This window comes from Chrysochloris asiatica, unplaced genomic scaffold (assembly GCF_000296735.1).
Source record: "Chrysochloris asiatica unplaced genomic scaffold, ChrAsi1.0 scaffold00428, whole genome shotgun sequence".
Lineage (NCBI taxonomy): Eukaryota > Metazoa > Chordata > Mammalia > Afrosoricida > Chrysochloridae > Chrysochloris > Chrysochloris asiatica.
Genome location: NW_006408946.1, coordinates 380846 through 394943, shown reverse-complemented (window position 1 = coordinate 394943; position 14098 = coordinate 380846). Strand labels below are relative to the sequence as shown.

At 38.5% G+C, this 14098-nt stretch overlaps 1 protein-coding gene across 1 annotated transcript in view; it reads left to right on the top strand.

The window, feature by feature from the left end:
* MAN2A1 (mannosidase, alpha, class 2A, member 1) overlaps nucleotides 1–14098 on the top strand; it is a 282690-nt gene that overhangs the window by 116066 nt on the left and 152526 nt on the right. Inside the window, exon 5 of the mRNA XM_006876922.1 lies at nucleotides 5694–5821. Coding sequence (XP_006876984.1) covers nucleotides 5694–5821 — 128 coding nt within the window. The remainder of the gene's footprint in view (nucleotides 1–5693; nucleotides 5822–14098) is intronic.

Sequence of the window (14098 nt, the reverse complement as noted above, 5' to 3'; positions counted from 1 at the left end):
TCTTTAGTGTTTAATGTATGAAATCTGTTCTTCAGATGATCTCTAAATTAAAGTGGGATATATTCAAGGTCATATTTTGGTTCTTGTGGACTTGTTTTCATTTTCTTCAGCTTCTGTTTGAATTTGCATATGAGTAATTGATGGTCTGTTTCACAGTCTGCCTTGCCCCTGGCCTTGTTTTCACTGATGATATGGAGCTTTTCCATCTTTTTCCGCAGATGTAGTCAATTTCGTTTCTATGTATTCCATTTGGTGAGGTCCATGTGTATAATCGTCTTTTATGCTGTCTAAAGAAGGTATTTGAAATGAACAAATCATTGGTTTTGCAGAATTCTATCATGCATTTTTCAGCATCATTTCTATCATCAAGGCCATATTTTCCAACTAGTCATCCTACCTCTTTTTTCCCAACCTTTGCATTCGCATCACCAGTATTGATCAATACATCTTGATTGCATGTTTGATCAATTTCAGATTGAAGAAGTTGGTAGAATTCTTCTATTTCATCCTCACTGTCTTTATTGGTTGGTGCGTAAATTTGAATAATAGTGGTATTAACTGGTCTTCCCTGTAGGTGCATGGATATTATTCTATCACAGACAGTGTTGTACCTCATGACTGATATGGATATGTTCTATTAGACAATGATTGCAACACCATTCCTCTTCAATTTGTCATTCCCGGCATAGTAAACCATATGGTTGTCTGATTCAAAATGTTCAATAACAGTCCATTTAAGCTCACTAATGCCTAAGATATCGATGTTTATGCGTTCCATTTCATTTTTGACAACTACCAATTTTCCCAGATTCATACTTCGTACTTATCATAGTAGAATTTTCAGTGGATGTTTACAGCTGTTTCTCTTCAGTTTGAGTTGTTCCCCATCTGCAAATGAATGTCCCACGGGCTTTTCTCCCACGGGTTCTACTCCGTTTGTGTCATCACGGTCAACTCTACTCTGAGGACGCAGCTCTTCCCTAGTCGCATTTTGAGTGCCTTCCAACTTGAGGGGCTCATTTTCTGGCACTATATCTGACAGTGTTTTTCTGCTATTCATAAGGTTTTCAGTGACTAAATATTTGGAAATGGTTCATTACTCCTTCTTCTTAGTCTGTCTTCTTCTGGAAACTCATCTGAAACCTGTATACCATGGGTGACCCACTGGTATTTAAAATACTGGTGGCATAGCTTTCAGAATCACAGCAACCCACAATCCACCACAGTATAACAAACTGACAGACGAGTGGTGGATGATGCGAGGAATAGCTATATAAATATATAGGTTTTTTTTAATTGAATTTTCCGACTTTCTGACTTAACATCTATGTATTTCTTAGTTACACATTATTTCAGTTATGGTACCTTTTTAATGCCTTTTAGTAGTTGAAAGGGCAGGTTGCCTTTCATTCCTCTGCTTTAGAATGATTCAGATACCAAATATCAAATAGCATGTTGACATTCACATTACTACTGTAGAGTGGCTTCCCTCCTTAATTCCCCTGCCTGTTATTGTTGTCGTGTTGGTTCCATTAGACACCTGGAATGAAAACCTCCTAGGCATGTTTGTTTTGATCCTTTCTTCCATTTCCCAGTCCTATTCTAAATCCCACTGATATTTTATTCTTCTCTCTTCCTCCTACTTCTGAGTCCTACCAATATCGTATTCCAGATAATATCACTTCAGACTTAAGTTACTGGAACTTGTTTCTTACTAGCTCTTTCCTATCTAGTTTACTTTGCAGATGACTGTGAGCTTCACTAATATTAACATTTTATGGAAATAGTAATTTATACGGAATGTTATTCATTCTTTATCATTTAATCAATAAATATTTGATTGTTCATTAAATGCCAACCAAACTTATCTTAAGCAATTCTGGTAGCATAGTGGGTTACAAGTTCAGTTGGTAACCAGAAGGTCAGCTGTTCAAATATACCAACTGCTGTGTTAGAGAATGTTGAGGCTTTCTGCTGCTGTAAAGATTGACATACAGCTTCAAAAACCCTATACAGGGTCACTATGAATTTGAACAAACTCGATGGCGCACAACCACGAGCCATAAAAGTATCAATGCTGGGCATGTAAAGGTAAACAAAAGAGCATGTCCTAGTACCTGATCTTTTGGAGTTTTTATTTTAATGATGATGACAGTGAGGAGAGAAAGAAGAAACATGGATGGAAATATAGAATGTAATTTTGGATTGTGATAAATACTATGAATGACATGTTAAGAATTTGGGGTGCATTATGAGTATTGATATAGCTTGGTTGGTCAGGGAGAGTTATTTAAGCTGGAGATTTGAGGGCAACTGGGACTAACCAGGTTGGGAAGGATAGAAGAAAATAGGTAAGAAAATACTGGAAATCACTTTAATGAGTTGGGAGGCTGCTCCTGCCTCCTCCATATTTGTAGCTGGGATCATTTTAACCGTTGTACAGCTATCATGAATCAGAGTAGCATCTCAGTTACCATGGGATGGGAAAGAGAGATTATTTACCGGTACGAGTCTAATTGCTATATACGGTGTGTGTTATTCTTTGCTTAGTTGGCTTTTTCTTGAAGACTAACTGTAAAGGAGCAGAAATTCTGTAGCAAAATGAAACTTGGTGATACAGATGCAAAAATATAAATCCACCATTGGTGTGAATATTTTTCCGTTCATTTTTATGATTTCTTAATTTTTAGTTTCCTACTTGGTATTCAGGACTTCTGGTGTGGTGCTGTAGGATTAACACTGGACTGGGAACCACAGGATCGGCTATTCAAACCTACCAGCCACTCCTTGGAAATCCTATATAGGTCACTATGAGTTGGAACCCACTCAATGGTACTTCACAACAACAACATTCAGTATTCAATGAGCCCTGGTATAGTGCTATAGGATCAGCACCGAACTGTTAGCTGCAAGGCTAGCAGTTCAGACCTACCAGCAACGTCAGAAACCCTGTAAAGGTTGGTTATAAATCTGAACTGACTAGATGGAAAGCATACAGCAACACAACAACGTTCTCTACTCAAAAGAGTGCTGTTGATACAGTGAGTTAAGTATTAGGCTGCAGATCTGCAAGGTCATTGTTCATACCCAGCAGCCCCCCATAAGGAGAAAGATGAGGCCGTCTGTTCCTGTTAAGATTCACAGTCTCAGAAACTGTACGGAGCAGTTCTGCTCTGGCCTATAGGGTTGCTGTGAGTCAGAATGAATTCAGTGGCGATGTTTTTTTTTGTTTTGGGGTGTTTTTTTGGGGGGGTGTATTATCTATGCAAGAGCAGCAAAGAATTTGCATTGACTCATTTATTTCTTCAAATTTTCAAAGGATCTGCTTATTTGGGAGTACTGAACTAATGAGGTCAAGTTTTCATTTTTGATGGCCAGAGATTAAATCACAACCTTAGCCTGCCCTCTTAGGCACTAAGCTCGATTCACAGGCTTAAGGGGCAAGTCTGAGCTATAAGTGCAAGGGTATGGCTAAGTCAGGCTAGTGTCAGAAGATGAAAAAGCATTGCTTTTAAGTGCTGCCCAGTCTTTTTCACTCATAGTAATTGGTGGATTTGAACCACTGACTTCCAGTTAGCAGTCCAGTGTGCCATACCAGGACTCCAGAAAAGTACTAGCTAGAAGCAAAGGCACTTTGACAACACACAGTGGTGTTGTCAGTGTTAGCTGGCATGGTGATAACCCTGACTCATGCCAACACCATACACAGTACATTGAAGTGCTGCTTGTTCCTTTTTATACCCATGTGTATGGTACAGTATTCTGATGTGATCTTATTAGCTAGTTTTCAGAAGCAGATCGCTGAAACCTGTTCAACGTATAGTTACAGGCAAGCCTCCATTGACAGGTAATAGTGATTGCATTGTGGTGCGTTGGTGGGGAATTGAACTTGTGGAAGGCAAAGATTCTACCCCTGAGACACCTTGGATTAGTTGTGTTCTTCAGTGCATTTTTTGTTAGAAATCTTCAGCTTCTCTGTTCAGTTAATGATTTGGGCCTGTGAGAATCTTAGGTTCCATTGGACATTCATGTTTGTTTAGATGCTGTAACTATAATGAGTCCTTATATGCTCCATGTGAAATTATGTTAATAGTTCATAATCTTCATGCCAAAAGAGATTTAACTCATTTTTCATTTTATACTGAAATTTTTTTTTTTTTTTTTTTTGCGGGGGTTATGAATTGTGTCTGTTCATCAGTTTCATTACTTGTTATATGATCATGCATGCATTTGAATAAATCAGATATTGTTAGTATTGCAGATTCTGTTATATATTTTGTAGGCAATAGTGTCTTTCTTTTGTGACTCTGGTGTCCTTTGGGTCAATTTGTCTTGGTACTTAGTTATTAACTGTAGGCATCAGTAATGTATGCTCTCTTAATAAATTAGTTTCTATTCTTTTGGACATTTTGCACTACTGTTCATTCATACCTTCTTGTTGAAAACAGACAAAATTCTGTTGTGCTTTTGAAATGTGCTTAAATTCTTGACTTTGTACTTTCTCAGGTACTTTTTCAAATTCTTAATGGTTTTTAAATTTTCATTTGTAGAAAAAGGTATCTTCATAGAACAATTGATTTTTCCTAAAGCTTAGGATCTAGTAACCTTGTGTGGCATTACGGCAAGAGAATTCCAATGGATGTTGTTGTTGTCAGGTGCCATCGAGTCAGAACCGATTCATAGTGACCCCATGCACAGCAGAACGAAACAATGTCCGATCCTGGGCCAACCTCACTACCGCTGCCACACTTGACACCATCAGTGATGCCGCCTGGCCGATCCATCTCGTTGGGGGTCTTCCTCTTTTTCTCTGACCCTCCACCTTACCCAGCATGACATCCTTCTCCAGTGACTGTTCTCTCCGGACAGTAAGTCCAAAGTAGGAGAGACGAAGCTTAGCCATCTTGGCCTCCAAGGAGTACTCTGGTTGTACTTCTTCCAAAACAGATCTATTGGTTCTTTTGGCAGTCCATGGAACTTCCAGTATTCTCCTCCAACACCACAACTCAAAGGCATCAATACTTCTACGATCTTCTATGATCCAATGGATAGATGATGATAATGTTTGAGGCGTTTCACACAATAATGAGAAATAAACTATATAACCCGATGTTTTGGCTGAATCTGGAGCAAAGTGCTTTTTAATGTAGTCTGTGTTGCTAAAGGCTTGTGATATTTACCAGCTTTGCCTTTATTATTGTTTTTTGGTAGTTTGTCAGCATAATTAGCTTATCAATGTCACAAGGACTAAAGTAAATATTGATTTTTCAATATAGGTGTGTTGAAACAAACGCCATCCTTAAAGTGATAGTCCTCCAATAAACATTCATCTAGAATATATGCCGAGTAAAACACATCGAAAGGTTCAGAAATAAATCAGATGTTGCTCCTGACACCCCAGAATCTTTGAGGCTGTGTGGGAGATTATATATACCATTGTGAAAAGAAACCTTTAGTGTGACTTATAGCCTTTGCCTGAGGTCACTAAGATACTTAACTGAGGGTGCTTTATCATCTAGGTCCTGAAGTTGAAATTCATTTACTGGTTTAAAATTACATGTGGGTGTGTTTCAACAACTAGTAAAAATACTGCTTATATTTTAAAGTTGTCCTTAAATGTTTAGGCTGCTTACATTTTTATATTAATATTTTTCATTTCTTAATAAAAACACCTTTTTTTCGCCCCCCTCTAGTCTATTAGAAAATGGTCAGTTTGAAATTGTGACCGGTGGCTGGGTTATGCCTGATGAAGCGGCTGCACACTATTTTGCCATCATTGACCAACTAATTGAAGGACATCAATGGCTGGAAACAAATCTAGGTACGATGGACTGATAGCTTTTCTTTTTGTTTGGGCCAACTTGGGCAGTTAATTTTGGAAATGGATCTATTTTATTATTATTATTATTATTTTTCAAATAACTGGTGTTCCTAATATTGTTTCTTCATTAATGTATAATTTTTCTTTGATTTATAAGCTCAGTTATATAGTATACTATGATCACTTTTAGAACTATCTACCTGGTGTCATCTAATACTTTATCATTTTAATTAACTTTAGAATAATTTTTTTTTAAGTTCTAATTATTTCCCATTGGGGTTTTAATGATCTTATAAGTTAGAACTCTTGATTATAAAAGGTAGAAAGCTAATTTACTAATTTAGTTTCAGAAAAAAAAAAAAATTCCAGAAACCAATAAAAAAAAAACCCAAAAGAAGGAAAGAGCGATATTAGCCATGTTACTAAGAGGTGCAGGGATTGTAGCTTCAGGTAAGGTTTGACTCAGGATATTCAAATTTACTGTGTGCACCTTGTCTCCTTTTGGCTCTACTTGTATTTGTTTGACTTCAGTCTTCACTGTGGCTCTCCATGAAATGAATAAAATGACCATTGGAAACTGGATACACTTATCTTCACAATCTAGTAAATACCTTACCTGATTGGCTGACTTGATTTAGATGCTTATCTTTTTTTTTTTTTTAATGTTTTTATTGTGAATGATGTGGGTTTACATGGGAGAACATCAGTTTTACATTCATCCTGTAGTATTTCATTGCAATGATTAGAATGCCCTCCATGCATCATCAAACAACCAAAGGCTATAACCCAAAGGTCTGCCCCCTGGCTGTCAGCACATAGCCCCTCTACCTCCCTGACTCCAGTGTCCCCAGCCACTCCATCTGTCCACGTCATCATCTCTGCCTCCATCTCTGGCGTCACTGCTTCTCTGGGTAGTGCCCCACACTCTGCTTGACTTACTTGATGGCCCTAGGGACCTCAGTTCCTAACTGCAAAATCAGTCACTCCCTTCCTTTTGTTACAAAACATCTACCTTTATATTTCCAAACCTCCCAGTCAGCCCTGATAACATTTATTTACTATTGTACTGCACGAGTCTTGTCCCCATCTCCTTGCATTAGCCCCATCCCAACAGGTTGGAAATCATTCAGTGGTGATTCTACCTTCCCCAGCCCTATCTGAAACTAGGCTCCATCTTGAAAGCTTGTAAGCCAGTCTTTGTAGCCTTTGTAGCCCAGCCCCTTTATGGGTAGCCAGATACAACCTTGCTTGCTGAATGTGAAGAGGACTTAAAACATTTATTGATGTAGATCAAAGAGCACAGCCTTCAGTATGGATTACATCTCAATGTAAAGAAAACAATAATCCTCACCACAGGACCAGTAAACAACATTCTTATCAACTGAGAAAAGATTGAAGTTGTCAAGGACTTCGTTCTTCTTGGATCAACTATCAACACTCACGGAAGCAGCAGTCAAGAGATCAAACGATGTATTACATTAGGCAAATCTGCTGCACAAGACCATTTTAAAGTGTTGAAGAGCAAAGATGTCACCTTGAGGACTAAGGTGCACCTGACCCAAGTCATGGTATTTTCAATAACCTCATATGCATGTGAAAGCTGAACAGTGAATAAGGAAGATCATAGAAGAATTGATGCTTTTTGAGTTACGGTGTTGGAGGAGAATATTGAAAGTGCCATGAGCTGCCAAAAGAACCAATAGATCCATTTTGGAAGAAGTACAGCCAGAAGGCCCATCCCTGCCAACCCTGTGTACTGATGGGGTGGAAGTGATCCTAGCTGTAAAGATTTGTTCCCTTTTTTGAGCTACTATATCTATAAATGAGGAGCTCTGGTAGCGTAGTGGTTACGAATCGGGCTGCGAACCTAAAGGTCAGCGGTTCGAAACTACCAGCTGCTCCGCGGGAGAAAGATGAGGCTTTCTACTCCCGTAAGGATTTACACCCTCGGAAACCCTGTACAGGGTCGCTATGGGTCGGAACCGACTCGACGGCACATAACAACAACAACAACAACATCTATAAATATGGAGTCTTTGTGGTGCTGTGGATTAATGCGCCAGACTGCAAAGCCATTTGAACTGCAAGGTTGGCAGTTCAAGCTTACCAGAAGCTCCTCGGAAACCCTATACAGGGGTGCTAAGGGTCAGAACTAACTCAACGGTACTTAACAACAACAACAACATCTATAAGTATAGGTAAAGTTCATCAAATTGTAATGGTCACTCTTTTTTTCCCCTCTTCTTTCTTCTAGTTGAGTTCTGATCATCCAGCCATTGAAGCCAGGTCAAGTGGGTACTGTCAACAAGTATGGGTGTTATTGTGCATCTCCCCTCAGTTCATATCAGCTGTACGGTTCGCTCTCCACGCTTGTCCTCTGTGGCCATGTCACTACCTCTGGCCCCAGGAGTCCCAGGGTCTTGCCATACTACTGACCAAACAGGTCTCAGCCCCAGGTCACAGGGGTCTGTTGAATGTGGTCGGGCTTAATTCGCAACTTCATTGATGTTTTTCCCGCTCTTCGCATTATCGGTGACCAATGTGGTCACCAACCAGACTACATGCCTGCTTGTGCATTCCTCTTGAGTCTTACTCTTGGAAGGGGGTTTGTCCTGAGGGGACCTGAACACTTGCCTTGATGGCTCTTTTAGTTTTCTAGCCTTTCCATGCTGGTCTACTTGTCCTTTCAAGTGGAAATTTCCCACCTCAGATGATTCTGGATGGTGTTCAGGATTCTACCTATGGTTTTAGGCAATGCAAAGGCTCCAAGGAAGCCTCTTTCACTGGGGGTCTGGGAGCCCCCTTTAAGGTATTCCAATCATTTATAGGCTGAAGACAGACTTACAAGTTTTCCATTGTGATGTTTCTGGCTATTTCTTTTTCTGCCTCATAAGTGTCGATTTTACAATGGTTGGCAAGAGAAACCAAGATTCAAAAGATAGCCAAGCATTTTAACATTATTCCCCTCTTTTACCCTTTCAAACCATGCCTCAATTCCTGTATCTCGGAGCCCTGTTGTTCAAAGGTTGTACATACATTGTCATTTACCTCTGTCCCACTTAGCCCATGCAAATCTGCCTAACTGTTCTCCCATCTGCCTTGTTTTTCATTCTCCTGCGCATCCCCCCGCGCCAGCACCTTAGCTATCCTGTGTCTATTCCTTACCCTGTGCTATGTCTTTCCCTCCTTCCTTCCCCTCACCTCATACCATTCAGCTGGTGATCAGCAAATACATATTTTTTTTTGTCCCCTTTTAGGGTGGGTTCTTTTTCTTAATCGTTTACAATAATGGTCCTATGCAGTATTTTTCCTTTTGTGACTGACTAATTTCATTTAAGCTTAATGTTTTCAAGGTTCATACATGTTATGCAGTGGCTTACAGCTTCCTTGTTATTCTTCAAGGTAGCATAGTATTCCATTGTGTGTATGTGCCACAGTTTATCCATTCTTCATTTGATGGTCACTTAGGTTGTCTCCATTTTTTTGCTATTTTAAATAGTGCTGCTATGAACATTGGTGTGCATGTATCTACTCATGTTATGGCTCGTATTTCTTGTGGCTAAATACTAAGTAGAGGAATTGCTGGACCTTAAGGTATTTCTATTTCCAACCTTCTGAGGTAGCGCCATATTGCTTTTCAGAGTGCATAAGCAGTGTGATTTGTGCTAAACACCTGATTTTCTTCTGAAATACTAATATGTATTTGGCAGAGGGTGCTTCGTGGCCAGGCCCAATAAAATCTTTGAGGATGGGCTTTAATGAGCTTCCCTAGTAGACAACATTTCACATGTGTTGTCACATGATAGATACATCATTGTGACTTTGATTGGCATTTAAGACCAGTATTGTTGAGTATCTTTATATGTGCTTATTTGTCATTCATATATCATTGAAGAAATGTTTATTTGAATCCATTGCCTACTTCTTAAATTGAGATATTTGTCTCTCTAATATTGACGCATACAAGTTTTTCATATATTTTGCATACAGGTCCCTTGCCAGCTAATCATTTGCAAAATACATTTGTTCATTCTGTGGACAAACTCCTTTGATATACAAAATGTTTTATTTTGATGAAGTTCAATTTTCTATATTTTCTTTTGCTTCTCATGCTTTTGATGTCATAGCTAAGAGGACCATTGCCTAACCAAGATAATGAAAACTTACTGTTTGTTTTTTTGGTTTTTTTTCTAGGTGCTTTATAGTTTTTTACCTTTTACATTTAGGGCTGTAGTCTATTTTGAATTAATTTTCATGTATGGCATATATTGCACATTTCATCATGTTGCTCATGTCTTTTAATAACGGTGGTGGTGGTGGTTGGTTATGTGCTGTGGAGTCGGAACCGACTCATAACAACCCTATACAGCATTCTGAGGCTGTAAATAATCTTTGCAGGATCAGAAAGCCTCATCTTTCTCCCGCAGAACAGCTGGTAGTTTCAAACTGTTGACCTTGCGGTTTGCAGCCCGGTTCATAACCACACATAACTGTAGCATATGGTAATGGTGATAGAGGACTTTTTTGTCCCAGATAGTAATTGACGTTCCATATTAAACATATATTATTTTGAGGTAGGGATTGTTTATAGTATTAAGAAATTTTATTTTCTTCCTAGTCTTTTCCAGTTAGCAGTATATATTGAATATTACTGGATTTATTTCAGACATCTATTAATATTATAATGTTTTTCTTACTAGTCTTATAGATGTGACAATAATTTGCTCCATTAAAAAGTCATTGAATTCCTGGGATAAATCCCTTTTGGTTTTGTTGCTATTGAATTCTTGTCTTCTCATATTTTTGTTTATGACTTTTATGCCTATTTTCATAAGTGAGATTGTTTTTTTTTTTTCCCATACGCTGCATTTATATGATTTTATTATTTTATTTATGCTTAGTAAAATGAATCGGGTAACAGTCCATCCGTTTGCATTTTATAGCAATTTGTGAACTTTTGAAAGAATTTACTGCTAAAACTCTTTGCCTTTAGGGCCTTTTATTAGAGGTAAATTTTTGGTAATGCTAACACCTTTTCCAGCAGTTGCTCCTCGTAAACCCTATATAGGGTCACTATAAGTGGTCACTATAAGTAACAACAGTGGCACCTTTTTCATAGCTATTAGTATAACCTAATTTCTATTAAAAAGGAGTCCTACTAGAGCAGAGAGTGAAGCATCCAGCTGATATGAAGTGAGGGGAGATGCACAAGAACACCCATACTTTCAGATAGTACTCACTCAACCTGACTTTGATGGCTGGATGGTTAGAACTCGACTAAAAGAAGAAAGAAGGGGAAGGGGGGAGTAACTTGCTACAATTTGATGAACTTTACCTATACTTATGGATGTAGCAGCTCAAAAAAGGGAACAAATCTTTACAGCTAGGACCACTCCCACCCCCTTGGTACACAAAGTTGACAGGGATGGGCAACTTAGACATTGGCTACCCAAAATGGGAGAGCCTACAAAGGCAAGAAGTTACTGGCTTACAAGCTTTTAACAGGGAGCCTAGTTCCAGATGGGGCAGGGGAAGGTAGAATCACCACTGAAAGATTTCCAATCGGTTGGGACCAACCTGGCGAAAAGAAATGGGGATAAGACTCTTGTGGTAGAATAGTGAATAATTGCCATCAGAACTGACTGTGAGGGTAGGAAATATAGAGGTAGATATTTTTTGACAAAAGGAGCAGAGTGATTGATTTTGCAACCCAGAAGCAGAGGTCACTGGTACCATCAAATGAGAAGAGCGGAGAGCAGCACCCTACCCTGAGAGGCAGTGACGCCAGGGATGGAGACAGAGAAGATGACATGGACAGATGGAGCCGCTGGGGACACTGGACTCAGGGAGGGAGAGGGGCTGTGTGGGGTCCCCTTTGATTGGTTGCTGATGCATGGAGGGGATTGTAATCATTGCAGTGAAACAAAATGCAATAGAATGAGTGTGGGGCTGAAGTTCTCCCATATAAACCTCATCATAAAAACTTTAAAAAAAAGAAGTCCTAGTGTGGCTCTCGGGGTTAATGTGCCAGACTGCAAAACCGTTTGAACTTCAAGGTTGGTGGTCAAGCTCACCAGCTGCTCCTGTGAAACCTAATACAGGGTCACTATGGGTCAGAACTGACTCCATGGCACTTCACAACAACAACAATTTCTATTAAAAGTATCAGTGCTAAAATTTTGCTTTTTTAGAATCCCAAAGCTCATGTTAATATTTTAATTATTTTGAATATAAAATAAGAACTTTGTGAAGGACACTTAGTTTTGAAAAGTATTTCATTATACAAATAATATGCATACCATGTAGGAAAAGACAAAAAATGATACATGTTAGCAGAAAGTAAGGAACAATCCTCTATCTCTATCAGTTAGAGAAACTGCTTTTGTGATACCAGAGAACATTAGAATCTACAATGAATGAAGTGTTTGTTTTTTGTTTTCTTTTTTCATACATTGTAATCCTATTGTTTTGCAAATTGTTTTTTTTTTTTCTTCACTAAGTCTGTTGAAACATAAGGAGCTCTGGTAGCGTAGTGGTTACACATCGGGCTGTGAACCTTAAAGTTCAGCAGTTCAAAACTGCCAGCTACTCCATGGGAGAAAGATGAGGCTTTCTGCTCCTGTAAAAATTTACAGCCTCGGAAACCCTGTGCAGAGTCCCTATGGGTCAGAATCGACTCGATGGCACTTAACAACAACAACAATCAAAACGTATAAATTCTTTTAGAAAATCTCTACAACTGTTCTATTTAAAGTTTTCTATATGGTATTTTTATATGACTATTAAATCTGTTTAAATCTGTTACATTGATTTTTTTTTTTTTTAAACCAGCTGGATTTTTATGTCATTGCATTTATTTTTTGTTTCAGTCTCACTTTCAGCCTGTTGTGGTCTCTTCATGGATTTGATAAGGTACACTGATACACACAAGCACACATTTTGACTACATTTATTTCTCTGTCTACGAACCAAGTATGGAGAATGGGAGGTCAAACCCATCTGTCTCATTCATCTGACAGAGTCAGCACAGGCAAACTGATGGCATGGAATTAGTCTTTCTTTTTGCAGTCCAGACAGGGCTGTGGCAGTGTGACAGGGTCAGCTGGAGAGGTTAGTTGCTGCCCCCAGGCTGTTTTTAAGAAGAGCAGGTCTGCCAGATTAGGCTCATGGGTGTGTTCCTGTCTCTTTGCAGTAGCCAGCTGCTTCTTTCACTTTCCCATCTCAAATATGCTAACACACTTAACTGATACTTTACCACAACAAAATTGTTTTACAATTTTGGACCTACAGGCTTCTACTAATTTAGTTAGTATCCTGTTGCATATCTAAATCTCACCACATGTTTCATAAAACTTAGAAAAGCTAGATTCAGGGAGGGTTTCTCAGGAGTTTGTTTGGCTCAGTTCCTTTTTTAAAAATAATGAGTATGATTTAAATATGTGAAGTTTCTTTGTGTTGTAGCTTTGGCATCATAAATTAGTATTCTCAGTTTTGGTTTTTACATGTTATTTTATACATTTCATTTTTACCTTTGATTTTAAACTACATTTATAGTTGCTTGTTGTTTTTAGGTGCTATTGTGTTGTTTTTTTTTCATTCTTAATGACTACAGGGGACAGAGTAGACCTGTCCCATTGGGTTTCTTAGCTATAATCTTTATGGAAGCAGATTGCCAGATTTCCTCCCCAGGAGCTTTGGTGTGGATTTTAACCTGTAATCTTTTGGTTAATAGCCAAGTGCTGAACCTGTGTTGGGTTATTAATTTTTGTCATTTTGGACTTTTTTACTAGATTTTGACCATTAAAGTTTGAGTTTTTAAGATTTTACTGTTGCCTTTCCTTCCAAATGTCAATTTCTATTTGTAATTCCATAGTGTCTTTTGCAGTGAATAATGTTAAATATACTTGAAATAATCCAATTTTATTACATTACTACTCATGACCTTATTTATTTTGAAAATTTTTATTGTGAATTTAGTGAACGTTTGCAGAAAAGATCAGTTTTACATTTAAAAAATCATATTTTCTTTCATCTCAATGGTTGCGATCCCCTCCATTAACAACACTTATTCTACCTTTTCCCTATGATTATTTCCATTCCACTTCCTTTCCATCCTTTATCAACTGTGTCCTTAGGTAAATGTTGCCCTTTTGATCTTGAATGGTTGACCATTCCATGGTGAGCACCCCATACTCGTGTTGTGTTCCCACTATGTACCTATCTACTGCTTGGCTGAAAATTGGGCCACAAGGGTGAGTTCCATTGCAGGCCTGAAGG